The following is a 27,327-nucleotide window of genomic DNA, read 5'->3' as shown; positions in this document are numbered from 1 at the left end:
CTGAATGTGGGAGGTTTTACATTATCAGCAATGCCAAATGACATGAGACAAAAGGCGACAGGATAGAGCTGTCTACCTGTAATGCAGGGATAATAGTCAGATTGCTGGGACTTTCGACAGGCTTGTGCGCTGAGAGAAGAGAATGTGCACAGGCGAAAAAGAAGAGATTCACCGCATTCATCATCTTTAGCCCAGTCTCAGGGTTCCTGCTGCTCTGGCTCTCAACGTGTGCTGGGGGAGATAGGGAAACTACAGATATGCAGTGGCAAGAATCAGCATAGAATGGACTGGCCTTAAGGTGATCCTAATGCCAAAAGCCCTGTGGAAACCATGGTACACCTCCTTTCTGAGCTCTTTGAGCTGCCCTGACCCTGGGCCTTTGTGATTGTCACAGTATTTTAGCTGTTAAGCCTTTCCTCAAACAAACAGTAACATAATGATACTTCAAACCCTTCCAGCTCCACAGGGTGCCCTAAATAAGCCAGTCTTCCACTGCTTGTCTCCTGCTTTATTATTAATTTTAAACAGAGGGTGAAGGGCAGAGGAATGCCGCCGGACCATAAGATTTGTCCTTAATCTGTCTTAAGTTTCCTGATTCTAACCTCATGGACATGTAGACTAGCAGAGATGTCAGAAAATGTTGACTTTTCAAGATTTAAACCAAAATACAACCAATAGTATGTTTGGCTGTGTAGATGTTGTGTTTATGCTGATGTGCAGTGTTTTTTTGTTTGTTTTCATTTTTCTTTTGGGGGGGGGGAGTTGCCAAAAGGTTCACCTTTGGTTCTATCTGTACAAAGCACCTTGTTCCACATGCTTGCTGTGCCCCCTTCCTGACCCTATTTGCAGTCTACCAGCAAACAGGGAAAACTGCATAGCAGGTTTTTTTTTTAAAATGCCAGCATCTGTGGCAAGTTTGGAAACAGTGTGTCATTGGCTTAATCATGGTGACCTCATGGGTATATTAAGTGCTGTGTTGTGTTGTAGATTCACCGGGGTGTCGTAAAATGTGGGCAGTTCTAACACAACATTCCTCACTAGAAAGCCAGGAGACTTCAAATCCTGAACACCAAGGCTGTTGTCCTGCTACTTTTACACCTACACACCTGAATCAAATTGCTGAATCATCTCCTCAATAAACAGTCAAGTTCTCCAGAGTCACGCTCATAATCTCAGTATTTGACTCAGGTGTGTTAAAAGCAAGCACATGTAAAAGTTGCAGGAATCCAGGCCTCGGGGTCTGGATTTGAAAACTCCCTTCAATCATAGATCCGGTTATTTTGGAGCTGTGTCCCCATGCCAGGGCTTTTGTACCTTTAGATTTTCTGCCAGGAGTTCCCTAGATTTAACTCCATTCATCTTTGCTTCAACTATTGAAGAAAACTAGTTATGTGACATGATACTGCACCATGTTGATTTCTGTCTCTTTTGAGCAGACCACCTTACTCAGTAAGGCTGCCGTGTTCTTCACATGGTTTGTGTCAGAATGTCCCATTATTAAAGGACAGCCAAAAGAACCTCATGGACACATTATGTGATGTGATGCACATCAACTGAGACATCACAGAATGTGTGGGATCATCCCGGCAACGGAGTTTTAACAAGGTAGTAACGGGCAGGTCAGACTTTTGTGATATAGTGTGTCAAGTTCTCTGTCAGTGCTTTTCTAATGGGGATATCGATTACATGCTTGCAGGGGGTAAAGCCGCTTCTGAAGGCTGATGTGTGCATTTAAAACCTTAAGCTCTATCTGAGCAGAGAGATCACTGGCACACCATGCTATTGTCTGCGTCTGTACCGACTGCCACGGTTGTCAGCTCACAGGGCTGATGATGGGCCTATGCCGGGGCCCCTTTGCTGCCTTTCTGACTGCCTGAGAACAAAGCATCTCCTCTGGCCTGTAATCAAAGCCCTGGGAAATAACAGACATGATATTCACCTGGACAAACACACATTTACCAGCGGGTGTGCGTGTGTGTGTGTCTGTGCCGTTTACTTGATGCCAAGAAGAATGCTTTCAAAAAAAGTGTTCCCAGTTCAATGATGGTCTAAGTTGTTTGAGATGACTGGAGGAGCACTTGCAGTCCCAGCAGTGCCTCAGGTGTTACCTGAGGTGTTACCTGAGGCAGTGTTGAGGGACCGTCCAAAGATTTGTATTTAAAATGGCTTACCCTGAGGAGGAACAGGCCAACTGACTGAGAACAATAGGAAGAAGCTAAAGAAATTCCTGTTTTTGCTTGTACAAGGACAAACATAAAAGTGCTGTAATCACTTCCTGAATATATTTCTGATGGTAAACTATTGTGTATATTGTCTTGTCTTACCTTTTGAACTTTTCCACATTTTGTCACATGTCTTTTAAGCTGAAGTTTGTGGCTGAACAGGAGGTAAAAAAGATTCATGGTTTTCAAATTGTTTTACAAAAATCTTGAAAATTGTGTTCATTTGCAAACAGGATTAGAGGGCACCCCTAGCTAAAACGTAACCTGTGCTAACCCTAATGGACTAAACAAAAACATCAGTTCTGCTATTGCAAAAGCACAATAGCAACATGGTATTTAGCTGAAGCTTATGCTAAAACACTAATTTCAATTAGCGCTCAGGTGAAATTATATCTGCCTTTGAAAGATTACCACCCTCCAATTTAAACTTGACACTATAGATTGCATGTTCAATAAGGTCCTTAGATATTGGATTTGTGTTTATATAATGTTCTACCAGCGGTGGAGAAAGTACTCAAAAGATTTACTTAAGTAAAAGTACAAATACACAGACAAAAATGTACTCAATTAAAAGTAAAACTACCACATTAACATTTGTACTTAAGTAAAAGTAAAAAAGTACTGGCTTTTAAAAATACTTAAGTATTAAAAGTAAAAGTACTTGCTGAATGGATTACCTAATCGCTAATATCATTAAGTGTACCGATCGTATTAATTTGAATACATTAGAAATGTGCCATTTTAATGAACAATGCCACAGATAAAGCTTGTTTTTATTGTGTTTACTCTGTAACATAGTTTAGACTTAGATATGTGATTCTATGCATCATAATTTCAGGGATGGAAACANACCACATTAACATTTGTACTTAAGTAAAAGTAAAAAAGTACTGGCTTTTAAAAATACTTAAGTATTAAAAGTAAAAGTACTTGCTGAATGGATTACCTAATTGCTAATATCATTAAGTGTACCGATCGTATTCATATTTAATACATTAGAAATGTGCCATTTTAATGAACAATGCCACAGATAAAGCTTGTTTTTATTGTGTTTACTCTGTAACATAGTTTAGACTTAGATATGTGATTCTATGCATCATAATTTCAGGGATGGAAACATCTTGTCTCCTGTCCTAACATAACATGAACTTCACTTTTTTTTGCCACTAGTGGCATTTATTTTTTAAAGAAATCCAACAGAAACGGGATGGAAAGAAGGTGGGTGGGAGAGGTCATGGAACCGAGGAGCCAGTAGCAGAGTTGTAGTCAAGACCACCTACCCGAGACCAAGTCAAGACCAGCAACCCGTGCTACGTGACACAAACAAATTTACTTTTACCTATCAAAATTACTGCTCAAATTGATCTGAAAGATCTACGTTCCCATAAAAAAAACTAGATATTAAATACTTAGAGCTGAAATAAATATAATCAGTAAAGATCCGTCCAGAAGAATCGGATCGTTCCTGAATGTCATATCAATGCAGACTTTGGTCACAGCATTGTCCCATATTTGCGACACCTCAGTCAACACCTCCACACAATAATTCAGCCCATCAGTGACAACTTTTTTTCATCGCAGATGCAACATGTTTCTCTGTACAGCTAGCTAACACGTCCACGGAGCTTACCTTTCTTTAAGCTTTCCTTCCAAGTGACGCTAAAAGTTGGACGAAGTCCCCACCGTCTGTGAAAGCGAAGCGCTGCTGATTTTCCATGTCGTTAAATCAATTTATGCAGCGCTATTATATTACTGACGATTAGTCAGACATCTCCTCCCGCTCAGAGGAAACCACTGCACATGTCTTGGAGCTTTGAGTGCAAGTAAAGGTGGATGCGATGGGTGACAACAGACACGTAAGTCACGTTAGTGCTCGGATTTTACCGCGCCACCTTAAGTCCGTGAACTTCACATTTTAACGGAAAAAAGAGCAATGCGACTTGGATGTGACGAGTAACGGGACACTTTTGGAAAAATGTAGTGAAGTAGAAAGTACAGATACTTACTGTAAAATGTAGTGGAGTAAAAGTAGAAAGTATCCATTATTAAATCTACTTAAGTAAAATACAGATACACAAAAATTGTACTTCCCACCACTGTATTCTACATTGTCCATTTTTCATGTTTCTTGTTAGAAATAAAGTTATTAGGGAAAAAAAACGAGAGCGAATATGTGGAGAGGAAACAGAACTGCTGAGTCTTCACCTACTTCAAAATAAGAGCGTGGCTTGATCATCTATCACAACTTTATTACTACTTGAAGAAGTTGATAACCAATATGGAGGACCAAAACTGACATAAGAAATAAAAGCATAAATATATATTTTTGCTTTTATTTCTTAATATGTCAGTTTTGGTCCTCCATAAACCAAAAACTTCAACACAGAAAAGAAAATTAGTGCTGTTGAGTTTATCTGGAAAAATGAATATAGACGAAACAAAGTGTACCAAATATTTTCAAAGTTAGCAAAAGCGCAAGCAAAAAAAATACCTCTGCTACTAGTTGATGTCTTTTATCATATGTCACTACCAGCTTTCCACATCTAAAGACTCAGTTGTTGTTGTTGAAAGTCTTCTTTCCAAACCAGCTTAACATCAGTCAGATTGGATGGATTTTTTGTTTCCTTGTGTCAAGAAGGCCTTATTATGTCAATGGCAAACAGTGTAACTTTCTTCTTCTCCACATTTAGGTTCTAATTACCTTTTTGTATTCACTCAGATACGTGGAGGCAAGCTGATGATCACGAATGCCCGCAAGAGTGATGCTGGGAAGTATGTATGTGTCGGCACAAATATGGTCGGAGAGCGTGAAAGTGAAATAGCTGAACTGACAGTTCTGGGTAATTAAGCTTCTATTTTTTATTTCTCTCTTCTTTGCAGCATGCCAACCCATTGTCTGGTTAATTCTCTTCTTTTTGTTTGCCTGCTGTAAAAACAAAGTCCAGATGTTTAGTCTCTGACTTGCAGGGTACAAAATTATGTCGCTGACCTTTAGCCCACAGTGTGACATGACTCACAGTCTCTCTGTAAACCGGGTTCCTGGGCTGCTTATTGCAGCTTCATTTCTGTGAGCAGCTGGACTAGATTTTACATGAGTCACGTTTGACCCAGATACTCATCTGGGTCCTCAACAAAGCAGAGGTTCCTAATTACATCACTAACTGGCTCATAATATATCACAAGCTGTCATTAGAGCACCTATAAGAAGAATTTAGGTATTTTTATCTTAAATTTACAAAAGCTTAGCATCAAGTTCTTAGCTGTAAACTGTTGGGATGCGTGGATAAAGACAAAGTGTGAGCATTAGTTTAGGTCAGGTGTCCAGATGACAGATATTTGATCTTGGGCTCAGGTTTAAGGAGTATTCTGTGATTACAAACAACGTAACACACATCCAGGTGTTTACTTTTTCTTCCTTGTTTTTATCTATTTGCAATACATTCACAACTGTGTTTTATTCTGCTTTTGAACATGACTTTTTTACGTGAAAAAGATTCTCAACCTGGGACAAAATGCTTTTTTTAAAAATTAATTTGAAGAATTTTGTCGATAAAACATGCCAAAAAGCAATTAGTGGAGACTGCTTTGTTTTATTAAATTCCTGTTGCGGAGCAAGTCAGTCACTGCCTCCATGCATTGCATGGCAGGCACCTATTATTCTACACCTAATAGAATGTCTCTTTATTATAGATAATTTATTTTTCTTCCGTCAACGTTAATGTGGCTCATACCGCTGCGTGTCCACCCACAAAAGTGGTATCAAATCATGCGGCTCGATGCCGAGAAAGAGCTTTTATTTTTATTGGGGATCGGAGTTACGATGGCGACGGAAAAAGTGAAAAACGAGCGAAATTTCCAAGTGCTGAAATGCAGAGTGTAACTGACACCAACTGCCGCTTTTTTAGAGTGAGAAACGGAGTGGAATTTTGACCCCAAAATTATTTTGAAATCGCTCTCATGGCCGCAAAACTTGTACTATTGGTATGAAAGTTGGTCATGAAATCGCACCGAATGCCTGCTCCGGTAAAATGTTTTCAAAATTTCTCTAGGGCTTACGGTTTTCTGTCAAGGTGCTTCAGAACATAGTGATGGGACAGGACTAACTGACGCTCCACCCCAGTGTTTTACATACATTTCTGAAAAATGTCTGAGCTCAGCGCACACCATATTTCTCTCATCACTGCAATTAGTGTGAATGACCTACATATATGAATCACCGGACTATCGGAGATGACAAATAGCCCTCTCATACGCTTCAAACGGTTACAGATATAAATTGCAGTACTATTGGAGACAAGAAATTGCCCTCTTATATGCTTCAAACGGTTTTTGGATCACTCTTGCGGATCCTGAACAGGAAGGAGCTGTTTGGACTCCTTTGTTCAGAAAAACTAACTGCTTCAAACAGTTAGAATTCAATCTCTCCCTGTGTGTCTCACTCACATAATAGTTGAGTTGCTCTTTAGAACTACAATGACTGAAGGTCAGAACTACAACATGGCGGAACTCTCAGATACCACACATTAGGGCTGAGCTGGCATTTAGAACTACTTGCTGTTTTGGGCATTATATAGCTGGACTGTTACACGTTGGATTAATGTGGCCATATGTAAGAGTAATGAAGCTTACTGAAAATTTCAAAATAAAATTCTGCATATTCCCTTCAGGTTAGTGCACCGCCATAGGCGTTGCAATAATATCAGCCTTTTTTATATTTTTTTTCCTCAGGATAGTGCTGCGCAAGGCAGTACATTAACATTAGCACAAATGTTAGCATTAGCACTAGCCTTTTACCTAAAGTTAGCTATTAGCTAATTTTCTCATTAATTAGACATGTTTAGTATACTGAATGGAGCAAGTAAAATTAAAACAACATGATCCTGTTGCTCTGCATGCTACTGCCAGCATTTAGGCTAACGTTAGCATATTGGCTAATTTTAGCTTATGCATTAATTTTAGCATAATGAATAGTACAAGTACAGCTTAGTCAACATGCTTCTGCCTCGCCACAGGTTATTGACTACATTGCAGCTTTCTTTAGCATTAATGTCAATTTTTAGCATCATAAAGCTGGGTCTAAGCCAACGGGCAAACTTTGGCATGCCCCGTAAAATTTCTGCAGGAATTTTCTAGTTTTTCTAATTAATTTGCTGCTAATCTTGGCCATTTTCCTTAAAATATACATGTTGTGTCAGACTAAGGGAATTTCTAATTATTTTATTATGTGCATTTTGTTGAAAGACCCTTATGCAAATTACTATATACATTTTAAGATGGTAGAATAAAGAGGCAACTAAAAATGGGGAAAGCATATTGCAAAGGTGCGAGTGAACACAGTTCAAAAGTAGTTACTAATAAAATGATTGTCTGACTGGAAAATAATGAAATTTGGTTTTGTTTTTGCAGTAAATAATCAACTTTAGTGGTATAAGTGCACAGAAGGATAATAATACTCACAGTCATAGCCAGCTAGCTTAATGGCTAGATAGCTAGATAGATGTCTTTGTCATTTATTTCCTGTTTTCTTTCTACAGAGCGTCCTAGCTTTGTGCGTCGCCCAAGCAGCACGGTGGTCTTAGTGGACCAAAGTGTGGAGTTTAAGTGCGAGGCTCGTGGTGACCCAGTTCCCACTGTACGCTGGAGGAAAGACGATGGCGACCTCCCGAAAGGACGGTATGACTCATCCAAGCAAAGACTCCTTTTTGATCCCTTTGTCTGCGCCTTGGGTTATTTCTGATATATTTGCAAAAAATTTTATTTGTTGGGACCTTTACATATCCAGATATGAGATCCGTGAGGACCACACCCTGAAGATCCGCCGCGTGATCTCCGCTGACGTAGGCTCCTACACATGTGTGGCAGAGAACATGGTGGGCAAGGCGGAGGCCTCAGCCACGCTCACCGTCCACGGTAGGCCACACCACAGTTCAATAACCCCTACAAGTCTAAAGTTTTACCCTGTTTTGGCTTTGCTACATGTGCTATTAATAGCCCCTTGGACAGCCGCTCTAAATTCATTTCCATTTTGAGTTTTAGTGCGGCTTGATTGAAAAGTAATTTAGCCCAGCTACAAAGCAACAATAGCCACCAGCATGGCTTCTATATGATCATCACTTTAAACTCTCTTCTCTCTCAATTAGCTGATTGATTTTTAATAAAAAAGAATGCTGAAATCTATAACGATTGTAGAGCTATTGCACATGGGAGCTCAGCACCAATCGATTTCATTTGCCTTATACAAGTGGTATTTCTCTAGAGGCACTTCGTCCCTCATGTTTTCAGAGTTACAGTTTCGTTTGTGAACCAATGAAATATATGCGTGTGTCTCCTGTGGCCCTCTCAATCGGACCTCTTATTAACACGGTCAGCCTATAAAGCAGCTGGTCACAGAGTGTGAACATTCAGAAAGAAACCATTCAGAGAAAAAAGGGGGTGGGTGGGATCACCCCCCAAAAGTCTCCTGAGACTCAGGGGAACACAGGGGCCATTTAACAGCAAAACTAATGAGAATGTTTGGAGTCTGGTGAGACAAGAGGGGAGAGAAGAAGGGAGGAAGCTTTGAGCGCAAAGAATGAGGATTGGTTGGAGGGGATATGGTGAGGGCGAATGCCGGCGTTTGAGGGTTGGCTTGCAATTGATGCGGAACGGGTTGGGAATTGGGGCTGGGGGCGATAGTTGGGAGGTGGGGTGGTGGTGAAGAGAAATTTCTACAGTGAGGTCAGTCATATTAATGTCACCACCAGCAGAAATTTAAAGAGACAAGGCAACTCTTTTCATCTGCCAACCCCCTAGAAGGAAACACAGATAGCTCATTTTCACATGGCTACCCTTTACAATTATTTCCCACTTTGCTCAGTAAGACACCAAACCTTAGATTGGTTTGAGGCATAAGATTAGGTCCACCTGCCAATACGCCCATCAATATATCTCCTCTTATTGCTTTTTTTCTCCCCCATTCTTTCTCTTCCCTTGATGAAAGGTTAGTTAATGAAAGGGAACTGCATTGATGCATGCCTCAATAAGCTGTTCTCCTGACTTAGAATCATATTTGAAATGCTAAAACCTCCCCTGTCCTCAGTGGAAATTAAATGTCCTAACCTCAGGGCAATTCCCTGCTGTCTGCATGATCATACTAAAGCACTGGCCCTCTTTCTTTCTTTCTTTCTTTCTTTCTTTCTTTCTTTCTTTCTTTCTTTCTTTCTTTCTTTCTTTCTTTCTTCATACATCATGCCTTTCCACTCGCAATCTGGTGAGAGTTAAATAGTGCAAATCCTTCAACTGTCTTTACTTCAGCCAAGAAAACTCTCTTGCCACAGTTATGAAGAGGAATGTTTAAAAAAAAATGATGGCATGGCAGGAATCATATTGTTTAAATCAGATGCTGACTGATGCCCAGAACAATTTCCACTCTCTCCTCAGAGTGAAGTTTAAGCAGGCCGGGATGCACAGAGGCCAGCGAGGCTGTGGGTAGAGAGTAGTCCAGCTAATTAAAGGCAAGCGGGCCGCAGTCCCACGCTCGGAAATGACATGCTTCTAATTACAGACGCGGGCACAGGGATGGAAAGAAAAGCTGGGTAATTGTAGGTCTAAATGGGCCAAAGCAGAAGGGACGATGTATAGGTAGTGGGATGTCGCTGTAGTAGTGAAGAAACCTGTGATGTGGGGAGCAACAGTTTAGTTTGTCGGTTTAGCGGCCGCCGCCGTCAGCCTGCATCAAATCTCCAGAGTCGGGCTTTGTTGCTTAGCTTCTGCGACAGAGGACCCGTGCTGCAGAATAACAATAATTCAGAGGTAAAAAATTGCTCTCAAAGAGGCTTATGCCAGGGGTGTCAAACTGCAGTCCTGAAGGGCCGCTGTCCTGCAGTTTTTAGATGTGCCACAGGTACAAAACACCTGAATCAAATGGCTTAATTACCTCCTCAGTTCTCCAGAGCCTTGCTAATGACTTAATTATTCTATTCAGGTGTGGTGCAGCAGAGGCACTTCTAAAAGTTGCAGGACACCGGCCCTCGAGGACTGGAGTTTGACACCCCTGGCCTATGCTAATCGACTCAGTAGCTGAGACGCTGAAAAATGAACAATTGAAGATTTTGCAACTATTGTTTTGGAAAACAATGGAGTTATACATTTGGAGTTTTATTTATTTAGTCCACAACTTTCAGTTTTATGCTTGCCTAGCTCAAAAGTGATCGTTATCCTACCAAAGTATTGAAAATGCTTCCAATGTGAGAATTACAAATACGATAACTATTTGCACAAAGTGTTTGAATGCCATGACTCACTAACCGTCAACCACTCTTAATAATAATACATCAGACGCTTTTTATGATACTCAAAGAATGTTTTCTTCAAATGTTGGACTACAATGTTATTTTAATGTCTATTTGATAGAGACAGATACACGAAACATAGATCAATGCCTGTATCACAATGTTTACTGCATAGCTAATTTGCAACACTCATCTCTAGAAAACTTAAAATGAAGACCTAAGTTGAGGTCTGTTTTGTTTTTTTTGTTTTTTCTTTTGCCTTTTATAAAACCTTTTATCTGGGGAAATAAATACATTTACTTGGAATCAACTTCACTTTAACATTGTTAGAGTACAGTAATTACGGATGCATGATATATCGCCATTGATATCGGTATCAGTCCAGTACACAAAACTGGGATGACATTAACAACCAACATTTATTTCCATCGTGTTGCTGAACGGGAGCAGAGGTTGGTCCTGTGGTTTTTGTTTGGTCATGTGACAGTGATAGGGATGTAGCAAAGGATTGTGGGGAGTTTAACTGAAGCAATGGTGAAGTCAGATTTATCAGCAATATTAATTGATTGAGGTGTTTTTATTTTAAGCTGTCGAAAAGGTAGTGAAATATGTATAAAATTAGTAAATATCAGCTGTCGGCTGTAAAAGCAATATTAATGGATATCGATAACAGCCCAAAATTTCATATTTTGGGCTTTCTAAGAGTAAATAAAGATCAGAGCAAACAAAATAAAATCATTGTGGGGTTCCTCAAATGCACATATTCGTTCAACATCTACAGCTCTGGAAAAAATTCAGAGACCACTGCAAAATGATCAGTTTCTCTGATTTTACTTCTTATAGGTTTATGTTTGAGTAATGAACATTGTTCTTTTATTCTATGAACTACTGACAACATGTCTCCTCAAATAATGCAAAGAAAACAAGTTCATATTAATTTAGAAACAACGATACTAATGTTTAAACTCAGGAAGAGTTCAGAAATCAATATTTGGTGGAATAACCAGGAGGTTTTCAATGGGGCTCAGAGCAAAGGACTATTCATTCTAGAGCTGCACACTTCAGAGGGGATTCCTCTCACCTTCTGTGGTCACATTCTCAGTGAACAAAGACAACACTGTGGAAGTGGCGCTCGGGGCTATTTTTCTTTCAAACGGCTCTGCTCCCACAACGAACTCAATCAGTGAATTATTGTTTCACATGCTTGTTTATCAGCCAGCTACAACTCCTCTGGACTTATAAATATGTCAAGAAAAATATTCACGTGATTGATCGAACCAACACATAATCGGCCAAGTCACTTTCCGTATTTATGGCTTCATTGTGAAGCCGTTAATCTAAGCCACGGCAAAGATCTCTTTTTTTTCAGTCAACATATACGAACGATTTCAAAATTAGATGGAAGTTTTTCTGTGTCTGGCGCGGTCAGATAATGCTTGCTCCATGTGTGTGTGAGTTGTTTTTTTTTTTTTTTTCAAATTAAGCTTCATCAGTAAATGGCATGTTTCTATAAATGAGTTGTTCAGACTGCATTGACAGTTGCGGTCTGAAAATCAGTGTGTTATTTTCTTTCTCAGCTGGCTCACTTTGCTGTTGGCGCTGATTTATGTGTATAGAAAGTCTTGAAAAGAGTTATGGTCCCCAGAGCAGTGTTGCTAATAACCCATGTAAAGGGACTGGATGGCGGCTTGGAGCTGGTGCCAGCAGAGTGTGAATGAGAGGAACTTTTTTTGTTAGCAAACGTTTTGCTGTTCTAGTGGTGATAAACGGTGAAACCTGTTTGGGTGAAATGGTTTTTCATAGAATACAAGCTAAACATCGTTTGTAAAGATGGGACACTATCTTTCAAGACTGAGCACATGTAGGGGAGTGACCTTTGACTGGACCCCCAAGGCTGCAATCATGACCTCAGCTACAGATTTGTTTTTGTGTTCATCTGACCTGATCATTGAACTGTTATTTCTGACGAGAGACGGAGCATTTAAAGCATGCTGTTACAGCGATCAATGGATTATTAGAAGGGTTTCATATACAACCTGACTCCTGAGGTGTTGGGGATTTGTACTTTCTAATTAATCGTTTTATTGATAAGGTTCCTCCTAGAATCTGATCAACACAGAGTTTAATCCAAACATTTTTAGGTCTGGTGAAATATGGGAAAAAGAATGGAAATAACATAAATATAAATATTTTCTTCCAAAATTTAGTGCCTGTTTTATTGTCAACTAAACCCGTCCGTCCGTCCATCTATTAATTTTTTCCCCTACATTCCATCTATTTTTTCATCTCTTTCTCTTCCATCTATCCATCCGTTAGTCTGAAATTAACATAACACTGCTGTTATGAATACAGAATCAACTGCAGTTTGTTCATGGAAACGTGTCAGTACCTTTAACAGAAAATCTCCCTCTGTGCTAAAAACCAACAGGAAGCWGAAACTATTCAGCCGGTTCAGGCTCTCTTCCCACTCGTGGTCCGCAACTGTGATCAGAAGCAACATGGTAGAGGTTAGGTTACTTCATTAAAGGCTTAGACACATATGAATGGTTATAAAAAGGGGAGGGTGTGTTTGCGCGCGTGTACGTGCGTGTGAGAGGGGTGTCTCATGATGGTCCGTATCTAGGCCCACTGGCACACAGATAGACCTGAGCGTCTTGCGTCGGGAGTGTTTGATGTGAGTCTTATCAGCATTTTAAAGGCCAGGTATAGGCAGCGGGAGGAGGAAGGGTCCGGCCAGCGTTTGTTTCTGAGGAAGCCGCTGAAACAGACAGATTAGATAAGGTGAGCGATTGACCAGAGGGGGATTTAGGACCAGCGAGTGACAGTTAACCTTCACCTTGTGTTTTTATGGACCCGGTTTAAATATGCAAAGCTGTGTTTTGGGAACTAAGATATAGCAAACCAGAGAGGTCCTAAAAAAAAAAAAAAAAACTTTATTAGGGTTCTTCCTTTGTTAGCACCTGGGTAATCAGAAAATACATAAAAATAGTGAAGAAAGTCTGTTGCAAGCTGCAAAAGACTTGAGACTGAGGTGGAAATTCACCTTCCAGAAGGTTGACAAAACCTAAACATCAAGCTAGAGCTTCAGCTGACTAATTTAGAACAAAACTTACACAACTCTGGAAACCCCACTGAACCCCACTGAAAATCTCCTGGTTATTCCACCATTTCTGAACTCTTTCTGAATTCATACATTAGTTTTGTTTCTAAATGAATATGAACATATTTTATTTGCATTATTTGAGGTCTTAAAGCACTGCATCTTTTTTGTTATTTTGACTATTTCTTATTTTCTACAAATAAATACTAAATTGTAGCTTAGAATTTTGGAGACGTGTTGTCAGTAGTTCATAGAATAAAATAATAATGTTAATTTTACTCAAACGTGTACCTATGAAAAGCAGAGAAACTGATCATTCTGCAGTGGTCTCTTAATTTTTTCCAGAGCTGTATATGGGATAGAATGGTCCAGTCAAAGTTCAAACCAAAATTCAGTAGTGAATTTGTGGCAAAACTGAAATATGTGTGGTTACAAAAATAACGTTGAAAATCATTTTGTCCTGTATGAGGTTCATATTCATATTTATGGGATTTATCCAAATAAAGTGTGTATTTTTGCTTCAAATTGTCCTAACTGTAAAACAATTTAAATGCTTTCTTGTTTGTATCCTGATAACCCAGCCTAATACTTCTGTCCATAGGGTTTGCATGAAGGATGAAACATGTATATTTTGTTCCCACAGGATGAAAACAACATGATCATTTATATCTTTGGAGATCATGCTGTTTTTCCCTTATCTTTCATTTGTGTTGTCATGCTGTTTTTATTTGGTTATTCATTCTGGCATTTTGTCTTTTGTGTTTTTTTTGTTTCCTTTTTAGTCGTGTCTGGTAAGTTGAAATGTCACCCGTCACCTTTTCACCACCCTGACAGAGACAGGAAGGTGTCACAACCCCCCCTACATTCTTCACCCATCACCTCCCCACCCTTCAATCAGCAATCATGTTTCTGTTGTCACGGGCAACGGGGACAAAAGGACATTAGAGGGTAAAAAAAAAAGCTCATCTTGTGCCTCCAAGGTAATGCTGCATCAGTTCATTCTTTTATTTCCCCCCCATTTTTAAACACCCCATCACCAAAAATAAAAAATAAAAAAATATATTAAAAAAATCATCTGGTACTTATAGACAAAATGTGTTCATATCTTAGGTGATAGTTTTGATATTGCATTCTTGTATTTATTATTCAGTTTGTGTTTAAAAATGACAAAAAGTTGATTTTAGGCTTTTGTGTTAGAGGACACAGTCAGAGTACGTTTAGCCTATTAAACCAGTGTCACCACCGAACTGCATGGTTGTCGTTTGGCTGTAACGGCACTCTTTATTTGAGCTAGAATTTGTCATTAAGATGCATGAACACAGCATTCTGGTGAGGCCTACACCATTGGAAGTTGTCAGCTTGGACAGATGGCTCAAATTAATTCCCCATTTCCATGTAAATTTTAATGCTCCATAGCTTTGCACATGCAAATGAGCAGTATGGAAGTAACTATTGTTTTTTTATATTTATTACATCTATCATGTGTGTATATTTTGGCTTTAAATACTACACTCTAATTTGTTGTTGCCATGCAGACATTTGAAACCAAGCTGTAACAAATTTGAATACAGGCAAATTTCTCTTGTCTTCCATTCAAATAATGGATGTGTGATGGTATATTTTGTGCTGTAGTGATGTTGTAGTGTGTTTGCCTAAACTGGAGTTAACCATTGGCATGGCTGTCCTGCAGTGCCCCCAGCGTTTGTGGTGAGACCGAGGAATCAGGTGGTTGGAGTTGGCAGGACGGTGACGTTCCAGTGCGAGGCCACTGGGAACCCACAGCCGGCCATTTTCTGGCAGAGGGAAGGCAGTCAGGTAAAAGGAAGAGCAAAGTGTTAAATATTTCAGTTTCATTTTAAATGTTTTCAGCTATTTTTCACATTGCAGCCCAAAGCTTTACTGGTTGTGCTGGACTTCCATTTATTTTTCACTGTCAGAGTTTAGGGGATTTGAATTTAAAAAAAGCAACCATTTCACAATATTAGTATGTAAAATTCATGTAAAATCCAACCAAAATACACTAAAGTTTGTGTCTGTAATGAAACTGAGACCTAGTCTACAGGTAGCCAAATATGGGGAAACAAATCCATTTTTATGCAGGTTGGCCTTTCATCCACAAACGAAACTGTTTAATATAACTAAAAGCAATTATTTCTAAAACCTCAGATGTTGCTAATTAACAGCAATTACACCAATATATATGTCCACACAACTGAACCTTCTGGCACCATGTTTAATTCCTAACAGGAAGCTCTGGTTGATTTGAAGCAGTCTGACTAGCTGATGGGTTGCACAGCGGATTTGTTTTTATCTGCAGGTTCATGCAGATAAAAACTTTCTGAAACCAGTCCTGTGTGTACAATATATTTTTTAATGATGTGGCCCATCAGTTGTATCCGGATACTTGTGTAGAAACGTTAAAGGGTGTGAAGATTTTATTTTTTAAAGCACTGTATGCAGGCTTGTAGGATCAATATTATGGCACATCAAGGCTGTTTTTTCCAAAGCCTCTGTTCTGGTTTTCTTACAGAACCTCCTGTTCTCCTACCAACCACCTCAACCCTCCAGCCGGTTCTCTGTATCTCAGACCGGGGATCTGACCATCACAGACGCAGAGCGCTCCGACATGGGATACTACAGCTGCCAGGCTCTGAACATTGCTGGCAGTGTGATCACCAAGGCCCTGCTTGAGGTTACTGACGGTAGGAAACCATTTATCTTTAAGCTACTTTCTAAACTTTTCTGTAAAATGAACCAAAATGATTTTACATCTATTATTCTTTTATCTGTCGCAAATATTCAGAAATGCAACTATGTACCTTTTGATGGTGCAGACACACAGTACATAGTATTATGCAATACTATTTACTATTATACACTAATATTATTATTTACACATGCACAAATAGCTGTTGAGTACAGAAAATCATTTTTCCCCATCATTTTGGTGCCCGTTTAGTCCATATGCATATAAAGGATATCCACTTTTTGTAGCACTGTAAATATGCACTGAAACTATTTGGACAAATTCAAACATGAACACAGATTTCTACCACACTATTTTGTTTGACAGAACTTTGCATCATAACTTGGGGTAATCTGAGTCAAAAACACACACGCGCATACACGCGCACACACACACACACACACACTAAAAGCAAAGTGAGCCATGGCTCTGGATGCAGCTTGAACACACAAAGCAGATTTTGATTATTTTCTCTGCAAATTACTACAAAACTTTGTATTTCGTGAAATTCTGAAGTGCAAATCCATACTTTTAAATTACCCAGCTGTGTATTTTTTTTTTTTTTTGGCTGTTAGTGAAAAAAGCAAGACACACACCACTGGACAGTTTCATTAAAGACCTTGACTACACACAGCAAACCGTGGGAGAGAGTTAATATCACAGAAAGGGAAGTTGATATATCGGATCTATTGGAATTTGAGATAATCTAAAGCTTGTGAGTACAACACTGTTCATCTGTAATGTTGTGGTTGTGCTCCAAAGCATATTACAATCCGTGTTGAGGTTTGTGAGGTTTGGTCTGGCCTGTTCTGAGTGTTCCTGTCAGGAGGTTGAGACTCTCTGGTGCCTTTGCATCCAGACCCATGGCTCACTTTCTTGCTGCTCTGGCTTCATGCTGGCTAATGTCTCCTTCAGTATTCCATGCTTGGCTTGATTCTGTCTAACATCGGGAGACTGCGGCCGTGTGGTGAGGCCTGGGCCGGCCCCTCTAATTACGCAACTTAGCCAATCGCCGCCGGCCACGTGGACGAGCCGGTTCTGTGGGACCGGGTTCTGCTGGTCCAACAGATATCTGGGCAGTCACCACTCCATCTATGACACACCTAGATTCATCCCCTCATTTACCAGAATGTCCCTCCTCATTAAAGGCCTACAATGGAATGCTCTATCTCCCTGGCTGCTCTCCTGTTTCTCATTCTGTCCTGCTCTCTGGATAATAATAACAGTTATTAAAGTGAGCGGGCCACTCTGAGGCCAACACTTCTCCGCAGGCAGATCTGGTAATAACAGGTCATGCTGACAATGTTTTAGTAATTGTACCAACCCCTTTACACAAAAGCGGAGACAAAGCAGCTGCAGATTACACTGCAACACATTTCCAAAGATCTATGCACACATAAATACATCATTATATGTTGCTTTACTGTGTTTGCTATTAATTTAAGCTTCCCTCTGTGAACGTAATTTGCAAGTAAATCAGAGGAGTAGACCGCAACGGTCATCAGTAGGACTATGAATATTAATAATGACAAGAGAGACGGAGGCAACACTACGTGGGAACATGATGAATCGCACACGGCACAGAGCAAATACAGTGAATGAAATTTATTAAAGTTCCTCCTTTGCGTCTTGTCTTTCTGCGGACTGAAGGATGCCAACTACCAAGATGTGACAGATTTTATGTGGCAGATTTAGCTGCGTCAGCAAGCTTTTTACAGTCATTCAAACAGTTATTTCTCACATTTAACTATAAATGAACTATGTACAGATTAAAATATAAGTATATGTTTTTGCTTCAGTTTCACTTCCCAAACCTAGGAAAGATTACTGCTAAAGTGATATTGTCAAGAAATCACTAAAATAGAAACTGTCTGAGAACTTGAAATAGATTTAAAGGCAAACACAAAATTCCTGATCTCAAAATTTTAAAAAGACATCAAAACAGATGACAAGGTATGAACATTTATCTGGAAAGACTTACAAAGGTTTTATTCAAAGGCTTTGTTCTACGCTTTGCTTCGTTCAGAGGGTCTGGTCCCTTGGTTATTGAAAAACGATTGCTTGCTAGAGGTGTTAAATTTTAGCCAAACATCGTTTCTTGAATTTAATGCACCAGTTCAAGCTTGCCAGAAATTGTGTGCACTGTAAATAACCATCCTCCACCATGATATGAGAAGTGCTGAGCTGAATGAGGCGGCTCTTGATGTTAGTTCAATATTTGGAGGCATTGCCAACGTGGACTGAACGGTTTCGCTCACTTCCTCCACTGCCGTTGCCAAACTACAGGCAGACTGCAATTCTAAAACAGCTCAGAAAATCAAAGTCCTCATTGACTACTTACCCTTCTGTTTGCTGATTGGCTTGGCTGAAATTTTATTGGAAGAATTCAGCTCAATTGGAGAAATTCCAGATGGAGCACTGAAGGGAGATGAGAATCAAGTGGAATTGCATGAGAAGGCAATGACCTTCCTTTCAACCAGAAAAACGTAAGGAATGTCTGGTTACGTCAGTCACTTAGCATAAACGCTAAACCACAAAATTAAGACGAACCATGAATACCCCCTTAAAAATAAACCAAACAATAAGACAAACCCTGCAGTTATTTAATCAGTTTTGAACTGTTTAAAACACTCAAATGTGGCAGAAAGAACCAATTCTAATTAAATCAATGTTTCAAAGTGCTCAAGTAGATGGGAACCTGAGCAAAAAGAGAGGCAGAACCACTTCAAGAAACAAGTAAAGAAGTCTCGATGACTCCTACTGAAGCGTTTGGTAACGTTCTGGATGACACCAGTGAATTATGAATAATCCTGTTGGGAAGAGCGGACCTGAATTCCTCCATGGTGATGTAAAAGACTAATTGCCTGTTGCTGTAAGCACTTGATGGCAGTTGTTGCTGCCAAGGGTGGCATAGTTTAAGGGATGATTACGTTTTCACATTAGGCCTGAATGGTTTGAATAGATTTTCCTTTCCCCGGTTAAAGAAATGAATAAAAGAAGCAGCATATTTTATTCATCTATTTACTGAGGTGATCTGATTAAAATTTGGTTGAGGATTGGAAAAGTTGAATCGTAACTAGCAGGCCAAAAGAGAGGAAGTTGATCAGGGGGCATAGACTTTTTTTTTTTTTTTTACATCTACCTACCTAGAAATCATATAAGTACAGCACCATTGCTTTAATAAACTTAAAGCAATGGAACACATAGAACACATAATTTATGTGTTCTGATGAGTTTTTAAGCCTTTTTTTGTTTCTTTGTTGTGACCCAGGGGAGGGGGCTTATGCCGTGATGCATACCGCTAGGCTCCTGATTGAAAAGGAAACGAAGCTTTTCATTTTAATTCTCAGCAATTATTTGGCCAGCATCAACGCCTGCTGCTGAATGATAAAAATAAATAAAAATTGCTTCCAGTTCTTAAAAATCTAACTTAATTCCTTTCCTACGATCTGTTTTCCTATTTTTGTGTCGCTGCTCTCTGTTTGTTCAGGTCCCACTCTCCTCTACTTTTCGTGTTTGCTTTTTTCTCCAGCTGGATATAATTGACTAAATCCCAGTTTCCTTTCACCTGGCCACACCATATTAGCAGCTTCCACAGCTTCTCGTAATTGCCCGTTTTCCTTCCTCTGTTCCCCCAGTTGTGTCAGACCGCCCGCCACCAGTTATACGACAGGGGCCCACCAATCAAACGGTGGCTGTGGACGGAACCGTGGTCCTGAGCTGTGTGACATCTGGTAACCCTACACCCACCATCCTCTGGAGGAAGGACGGCGTTTTAGTGTCCACACATGACTCGAGAGTCAAACAGCTGGACACGGGCGTGCTACAAATACGATACGCAAAGGTAAGGCAGCTGGTTCCAGGTGACAATTGGGATTTTATGTGCGTCTGAAGTGGAAAAAAAAATGGTACCTTGTTTTCCAAAATTCTATGCGGCATTCCCATCCCCATTTCCTGAGCCGTTACTTTATAGAACCAGTTTTTATGAAAAGCTGTTGATCTTATGGTGTATATCACTATCTGCTTTGCAGCGAAAGATTGTATCACGAAAATTATATCACGTTAAAAGACAATTGACTAAAATTAACACATTCCGAGTCCTAGCCCCAAAATATAAGACTTTTCCCTTTTGGAGTATAAGACGTAGATTTACCCTACTTGGTTTTTCTATTAGATTCCAAGTTCCATTCCAGGAGGTTTTAAAGTTGTCCATGCTCTCCCCATAATGAGCTTGGCAAACCCCTGCTGGTTGGTAAATAAAGCATGTGTTTCTGCCAGCACCCGGCTCTCAGCGGGCTGTCAGTCAGTTGTCGAGGGTTTGAAACAGAACCTGTGAAGTTGAACACCGTGCAGCTCCTGTCAGCCAGTCAGCAGCAGCAGCAGGTTCTGTGTGTGTCATCCTGCATGTGTCCGTATGCTCGGGCTCCACGGCAGAACCCGTGACGCCAAGAGCTCTTGGGCAGAGAGACGAGCAGGGGGTTTCCCGACGTTTCCTCCAGATTGAGGCGTCGGCAGGTCAGGATTCATGTCAGCTTGTCGTGTTCTGATGAATGCTGGCGTGTCTTGCTGTGACAAGATTGCGGTGTGATTGGGACGCTATTGCGAGGCAGGCAGGAGGCAATGCGTCTGAGCTGAGGCAGAGGAAAAACTCTGCAAGCACTTCACATTAATGAACTTGTCATATCTCCCAGACAACGTTTTAACAAAGATGTTTTTGACATGTTGGGGTAATTTATTTTCTTAATATGGTTTTGTGAGTGTTGTTGTGATCAAATTTTAATAGAATTCCTTCCTGGCAAACCAAAAAATACACACCTCAGGGACATTTAGGAGGGGACATGATTATATTTTGTTATTCAAGCAATTTATCTCTGTTTTCCGCAGTTTTGTTTTGCTCAGCGCAGTAGCCTTTAGCAGATTATAAATCACTGACAAAGCAGAGCAGACTTATTTGTCTTGGAGGCTTTCCCTTCAGTTAACAGAGTAGACTTCTTGAAAATGCATCAGTGTGAAAACTGTGTTTTTCACTTTGGTAAATAATATCTGCTTTTGTTTGCCTTATGAAGTTTTTAGCAGAATGGATATACTAATAGGGCTGCACAGGGCGCATTTGGTAGAGCTGTTGCCTTGCAGCAAGAAGGTTCTGGGTTTGATCCCCGTCCCCGGTCTTTCTGCATGGAGTTTGCATGTTCTCCCTGTGCATACGTGGGTTTTCTCCGGGTACTCCGGTTTCCTCCCACAGTCCAAAAACATGACTGCTAGGTTAATTGGTCTGTCTAAATTGTCCCTAGATGTGAGTGTGTGTGTGCATGGTTGTTTATCTCTGTGTTGCCCTGCGACAGACTGGCGACCTGTCCAGGGTGAACCCCGCCTCTCGCCCGGAACGTTAGCTGGAGATGGGCACCAGCAACCCTCCCGACCCCACTGAGGGACAAGGATGTAAAGAAAATGGATGGATGGATGGATGGATGAATATACTAGTATATTAACAATAGCTCATTTAGAAACAGCTTCAGGGAAAGACCACAACCACCAAACCTCAAATCAGACATGAACCGGAAACCACTGGAACTCCAAGTCAACTCTAATCAATCAATCTCATCTCATCTTGGAGGCAAAACCTACCAGATATATATCTAATTTGGCTACACAAAGTGGCACAAATTAGTTTTTTTAGGGGGTGAAAAGATTAAAATTGGGTCAATCAGACAAAGATGAAAAAGTTGTATATGGACAAAAAACACAATTGGATCTGGGTCGTGTTCGTCTGCAATCACATCTGGCTTTGGCACTGGGAAACAGCCTACCACAAAGCTTCTGGGTTCACCTTCCCAGATCAAGTATTGAAAATTCATAGACGTTTAAAATTTGGGTTTGACGAAAGAAATCAGCAAATTAAATGAACACAACCACAAATATCAACCCAGAACTTTTCCACAAGCTTTTGAGTGGCTATGAGGGAATTAAATTCTTATTGAAAATGTCCATATATTTCAAGAACTTTATTACCAAGTGAAACACTTTGAATTCCACATTGTGAAAGTTTTAAAGCCTTCTCTTCCTTTTCTGTTAAATATCAATTTAATTTTCTGCTTATAGGTAATAGGTAAAACATGATATTTAAAATTAGAATATTACATCAGACCAATAATATATATAATATGATTCACTGTGGAGTAAAAAAAACACACTGAATTTAAACATGTTGTGCAGATTCCTATTTTTAAAATTATATTATGAAAACAATGTCTGTTAAAAAATAAACAGACATTGAGGCTGATGATGCACTTAAATGAAATTCAGACTGAATCTGTAGTTTTCAATTAAAATGTAACTAAACTGTATTACTAATAATTTCATGGTGCACATTAGTTCATAAAGGATCAGCTTTTATGCTTAACTTCTAATAATCTGTGTGATCAGGGTAAAACCAAAGCACTAATTGTCACCACATCAGTTGTTCAGACCAGCAGTGGGTTTTAGTTCTTAGAACAAAGTGGTGTGATGGAGAAAAAGCCTCTCATTGGTATGTAATTCTGTGAATATCTTTTTCATTTGACTAAGTGTTTCATAGTTTGACTCATCCAGCTGCTTTCCCCCAGTTGGGCCTTAAAAGAGACGACACCGAGATCATCAGGCAGTGGCTGCTGCCTGCGGCAGATTTTATTTAGATATTTATAAGCAGAACGGTGAAAGTTGGTGTGAAGAGGGTAGTGACGGTTGGACTGATTTAAATAATTTGCATTATCCAAATATCCTTTCCCCTCTTCTCTTCCAGCTTGGTGACACCGGTACCTACACCTGCATCGCCTCCACTCCCAGTGGAGAGGCTTCATGGAAAGCCTATTTGGAAGTTCAAGGTAAAACAAAATCATTACGGTGAGAAAATATCTTGTGGTTTAAAATTATCTGAAGTTATGTAAATGCTTCCTTTCATTTCTGTTCTGCACTCAGAATTTGGATCCCCCATCCAGCCAAACAGACCGACTGACCCAAACCTGATACCTAGCGCTCCGTCAAAACCAGAGGTCACAGACGTTTCCCGGACCTCCATCACCTTATCCTGGAAACCCAACCTCAATTCTGGAGCCACACCCACTTCCTACATCATAGAAGCCTTCAGGTGAAGATCATCAGCCATTTTACACACAAACTGATTTCTGTGGGACTTTTATTGAATCCTGTTCGATTGAAATGACGTCCATTGTGTGTTGACAGCCATGCATCCGGCAGCAGCTGGCAGACGTTGGCAGAGCATGTGAAAACAGAGTCGTTTGTGCTGAAGGGCCTGAAGCCCAGTGCAGTCTACCTCTTCCTAGTGCGAGCTGCCAATGCCTACGGACTCAGTGATCCCAGTTCCATCTCAGACGCAGTGAAAACGCAAGGTGAGAACCTCCTTCTTCGTACACAGAATCACAATTGGGTATTTTTGGCAATGTTTGTGTGCACAAACAAGGAATTTGACTTTGATTTTACGCCCTCACATCGTTTAGATATTGAGAATAATAATATAAATCAGGGTTTCCACCAGAACACCCTAGGAGCGCCAGGGTAGTCATCCAGTGGCCCACCATGTTCTTGAGTTAAAAAAAATGTTTAGGTTCTGTGTCCGCACAGTATCTTCGGAGACCAGAAACAATCATTTTTGAAACCGGGTTCCAGAGTGCATAGATTTCAGAACGCCAGTCTCATGTTTCCGTGTGGCCATTGCAGCAGCTATTTTTAAACGATGACATCAAAGCTCCATTTCTCTCACAAATCCTAAACATGGCACCATTTTGTATTTTTTGTGTCATTCTCTGGCAGTGTTGCAGTGCCACCGATTGGTCCAGCATAACCCACTACATTACTTTTTGTGGTGCTGCTGTGACCTGTCTTGTGAATGCACAATTTTTCATTATTATACCATGCCTGACTGGTTGTGCTGCACTCTCTGTCTGTAAATCTGGCCATAATTTTCAGGTAATTCGACTTCAGTTGTGCTTTTCCCACACAGACATTCCTCCCACCAGTCAGGGCGTGGACCATCGACAGATCCAAAGAGAACTTGCAGATGTGGTCATTCACCTTCACAACCCCACCATCCTCTCGTCGTCGTCCGTCAGGGTGCAGTGGACGGTGAGTGGCGGCTTTCTGCAGTAAAACTTTCACCAGCAGCTGTTTTTTTCCTCGAACATTTGCTACCAGAATGGATTTGACATCTGGTCTCCGATGGCTCCCAGGTGATCCTGATATACTCACTTTGTCAAGCATCTTAGCTGAGCTAATCATACGAGCTCAGCTAAGAGCTTTTGTAGAAGACGAACTGCAGAAAGCATTTTGCAAAAGATCCCTGTGTTCATCTGGCGTCTGCCTGAAGAAGAATCTGCAGCATTTTTTCCTCTCACTCCAGCTACACTAAACCTCCGAGCTCAGTTGTCTTGTAGCACAGAGCAGCAGTGGTGTAGCGTGCCAGTCTGTGCCCGGTCAGATTGGAAACATTCGACTGTTAAAATAATACGACTAAGAGGGAAGAGATGGCAGGCCCTTGCCTTTAGGTGGAAATGGCTCCCAGATGTGGAACCGGATAGGCAGTGAACTACAGCTGGGAGCTTATGGTGGCATTTCTGCGCCGCTACAAAACTGAATATGAGGTACTAATGGGCTTCTGTAACCAATCACACACACAATATCGCAAAACCTCCCCAGAGTAGACATTAATCTGCTGGATGAGTCGCTTAATGGTCAAAACGCACTTCTCTTTTAACAAAAAAAGGCCACCCCCGCTTCCCTCTGTTCCCAGGTGTTATGAAGTGCCACTGTGAGTGATGAACACAGCTGAGGAAAACGTGAAAATGACTCTAACATGTCAAGACTGATTTAAAACATCACTACCTCTGGTTACTTTGTCTCTCTGGAATGTTTCAGAGAAACGCGTGTCACGAGGAGGCCTGATGTCGTTAAGTGACACGATTTTCCTTTGCATTGCGGTGATACGTATTCCTGTTGGGCAATTTCTTGATTTTTACATTTTCCTTTGCTGCAGTTTTCCTTCTAATGGAGACCACCTGAGCTAGCTGCGTATTTTTTTTCATACAGGAGGGATAAAGAAATCAGTAAAATCTTTACAAGCTTCCCTTCCAAAAAGACCCTTAGGGACATTATTGCTCCAGTTAGTGGTTTGTTTTCATGAATTCTGCTGTGAAAATTTATTACCTATTGATTACAGTAACAAAACAATCTGGCCTAATTTAGCTTTTATGCTTTTTTTTTTTATGTTGCGCTGGATGCAGCTGAATATTTTGCAGCGTCAACACCTCCTGTTCCCTGGACGGATTCTCCCCCAATGTTTGACTTCAGCAAGCATTAGAAAGCAGGACAGGATGAGACACGCTGCTTTGAGAGTCTGGGCTCTATTTAACCAGCTCCAGACTTGAAGGAACCTTTGGCCAATGACCTCATTGTGCGGTTTGCACAAATCACTACTGCTCCAAATGGCGCATAGACACAGTCAAAAAAGAGGAATCTGGATAAACAGATGGGTGATGTGATAAACTAGTATCCCAGTTCATCCTCTGCCTGGTCTATAGTTGCACAGATTCATATTTATTCTACGATGACATTTTTAAAATTCTGGCATAATTCTAACACTAAACTTTCCCACAATTTGCAGCAGTTTTATGCGACAGACGAACAAAAGTTATGTGTTCATGTTAAGTGGAACTGAAGGTTTTGAGTTTGATTTTTTTATTTTGCTAATGGAAATGTGTAACGCTTGGGCGTTCATATGGATTCAGCAGGAGTCAATAGTCATTGACTCACATGGGTTATAGAACTTCATGTTGTTGGAATCAAAGCTGCAGGTGGAAACGGCCCGAAAAATAGAATAATTCAATAAATGAGCCACAAACATGGCTCATTTATGGCACAGCACAGTGTGTATTGGCTACGTTATTGCAACTTTAACAAACAGAAAGATGACTCCAAGGTCAAAACAACAGTAACTATTCTAAACCACCGACAGTAATAAATAACAGATGAAAAATAAACAAATTTACTGTAAGATTTCTGTATGACTTCTTTTCCAAAACCCAATAATAAGCTCAGTCAGTAGAAGGACTGTGTCACTAATTTATTTTATTCAGTGTAGGATTTAACACGGCTCTTTCATAATGTTAATATTAGGGATACACCGGCATGAAAATTTGGGTCTATATAAAAATCTGATATTAATATTACTGTTATGCCTGATAACTGATACCGATCCTGCACCACATAACTATCACTGTCTGTCACATGACCAACCCCAAGAAACAAAACAGCAACTAGGTGAAATAAATATAGTTGGACTGGTTCTATTTGACAGATACCGACCGATATGTTAAAGAAGGACTAATATCAGTCAACACAGGCCGATATTAGTCATAATGAATGCCTTATTCCAAAGGCATTTAATTGTGATAAATTTCAAATAAATGCAGGTCAAAACATTTCAGGTTTATATTCACGAGAAATATAGAAACCATGTATCATTTTTCCCCCCACCTCACAATAATACATACACTGCTTTGTGCTGGTCTACCATTTAAGGTTCACAATTTGACAAAAATCAACCTGTGCAAACAGCTCCATCTTGGTTTCCTTCTCTCAGGTGGAGCAACAGTCCCAGTACGTCCAGGGCTACAAGGTGATGTACAGGCCAGATGGCCAGCAGAGGAGCGAATGGGCCGTGTTCGAGATCCGGACCCTCGGAGAGGACAGCGTCGTTGTGACACAGCTGCGGAAGGGCATCACATACGAATTCAAAGTCCGCCCATTCTTCAACGAGTTCCAGGGAACAGACAGCGAAGTTAAATCTGGCAAGACCCTGGACGAAGGTGGGGGGGGGAATTTATGCCAATGTTTTTGTGTTTCTTTTCCCTCTATATCTACACCGTTTCATACGAACAGCTTGCATGTTTGAAAGCATATCGCATCTGTTCAGGCAGGCAGTGAGTGGTGGCAGCTCCC

At 40.4% G+C, this 27,327-nt stretch overlaps 1 protein-coding gene across 1 annotated transcript in view; it reads left to right on the top strand.

Moving 5' to 3' along the window:
* Positions 1–27,327, top strand: part of robo1 (roundabout, axon guidance receptor, homolog 1 (Drosophila)) — a 232,849-nt gene that overhangs the window by 161,477 nt on the left and 44,045 nt on the right. Inside the window, exons 4-14 of the mRNA XM_017308101.1 lie at positions 4,942–5,062; positions 7,757–7,895; positions 8,005–8,132; positions 15,283–15,407; positions 16,123–16,294; positions 19,977–20,182; positions 23,117–23,198; positions 23,293–23,461; positions 23,557–23,723; positions 24,335–24,456; positions 26,969–27,194. Of these exons, the coding sequence (XP_017163590.1) occupies positions 4,942–5,062; positions 7,757–7,895; positions 8,005–8,132; positions 15,283–15,407; positions 16,123–16,294; positions 19,977–20,182; positions 23,117–23,198; positions 23,293–23,461; positions 23,557–23,723; positions 24,335–24,456; positions 26,969–27,194 (1,657 nt within the window). The remainder of the gene's footprint in view (positions 1–4,941; positions 5,063–7,756; positions 7,896–8,004; positions 8,133–15,282; positions 15,408–16,122; positions 16,295–19,976; positions 20,183–23,116; positions 23,199–23,292; positions 23,462–23,556; positions 23,724–24,334; positions 24,457–26,968; positions 27,195–27,327) is intronic.

The sequence above is a fragment of the Poecilia reticulata genome, linkage group LG13 (genome assembly GCF_000633615.1).
Source record: "Poecilia reticulata strain Guanapo linkage group LG13, Guppy_female_1.0+MT, whole genome shotgun sequence".
In the NCBI taxonomy this organism is placed as follows: Eukaryota; Metazoa; Chordata; class Actinopteri; order Cyprinodontiformes; family Poeciliidae; genus Poecilia; species Poecilia reticulata.
Note: the sequence above shows the minus strand (reverse complement) of the source record. Positions and strands in the feature narration are given on the sequence as shown.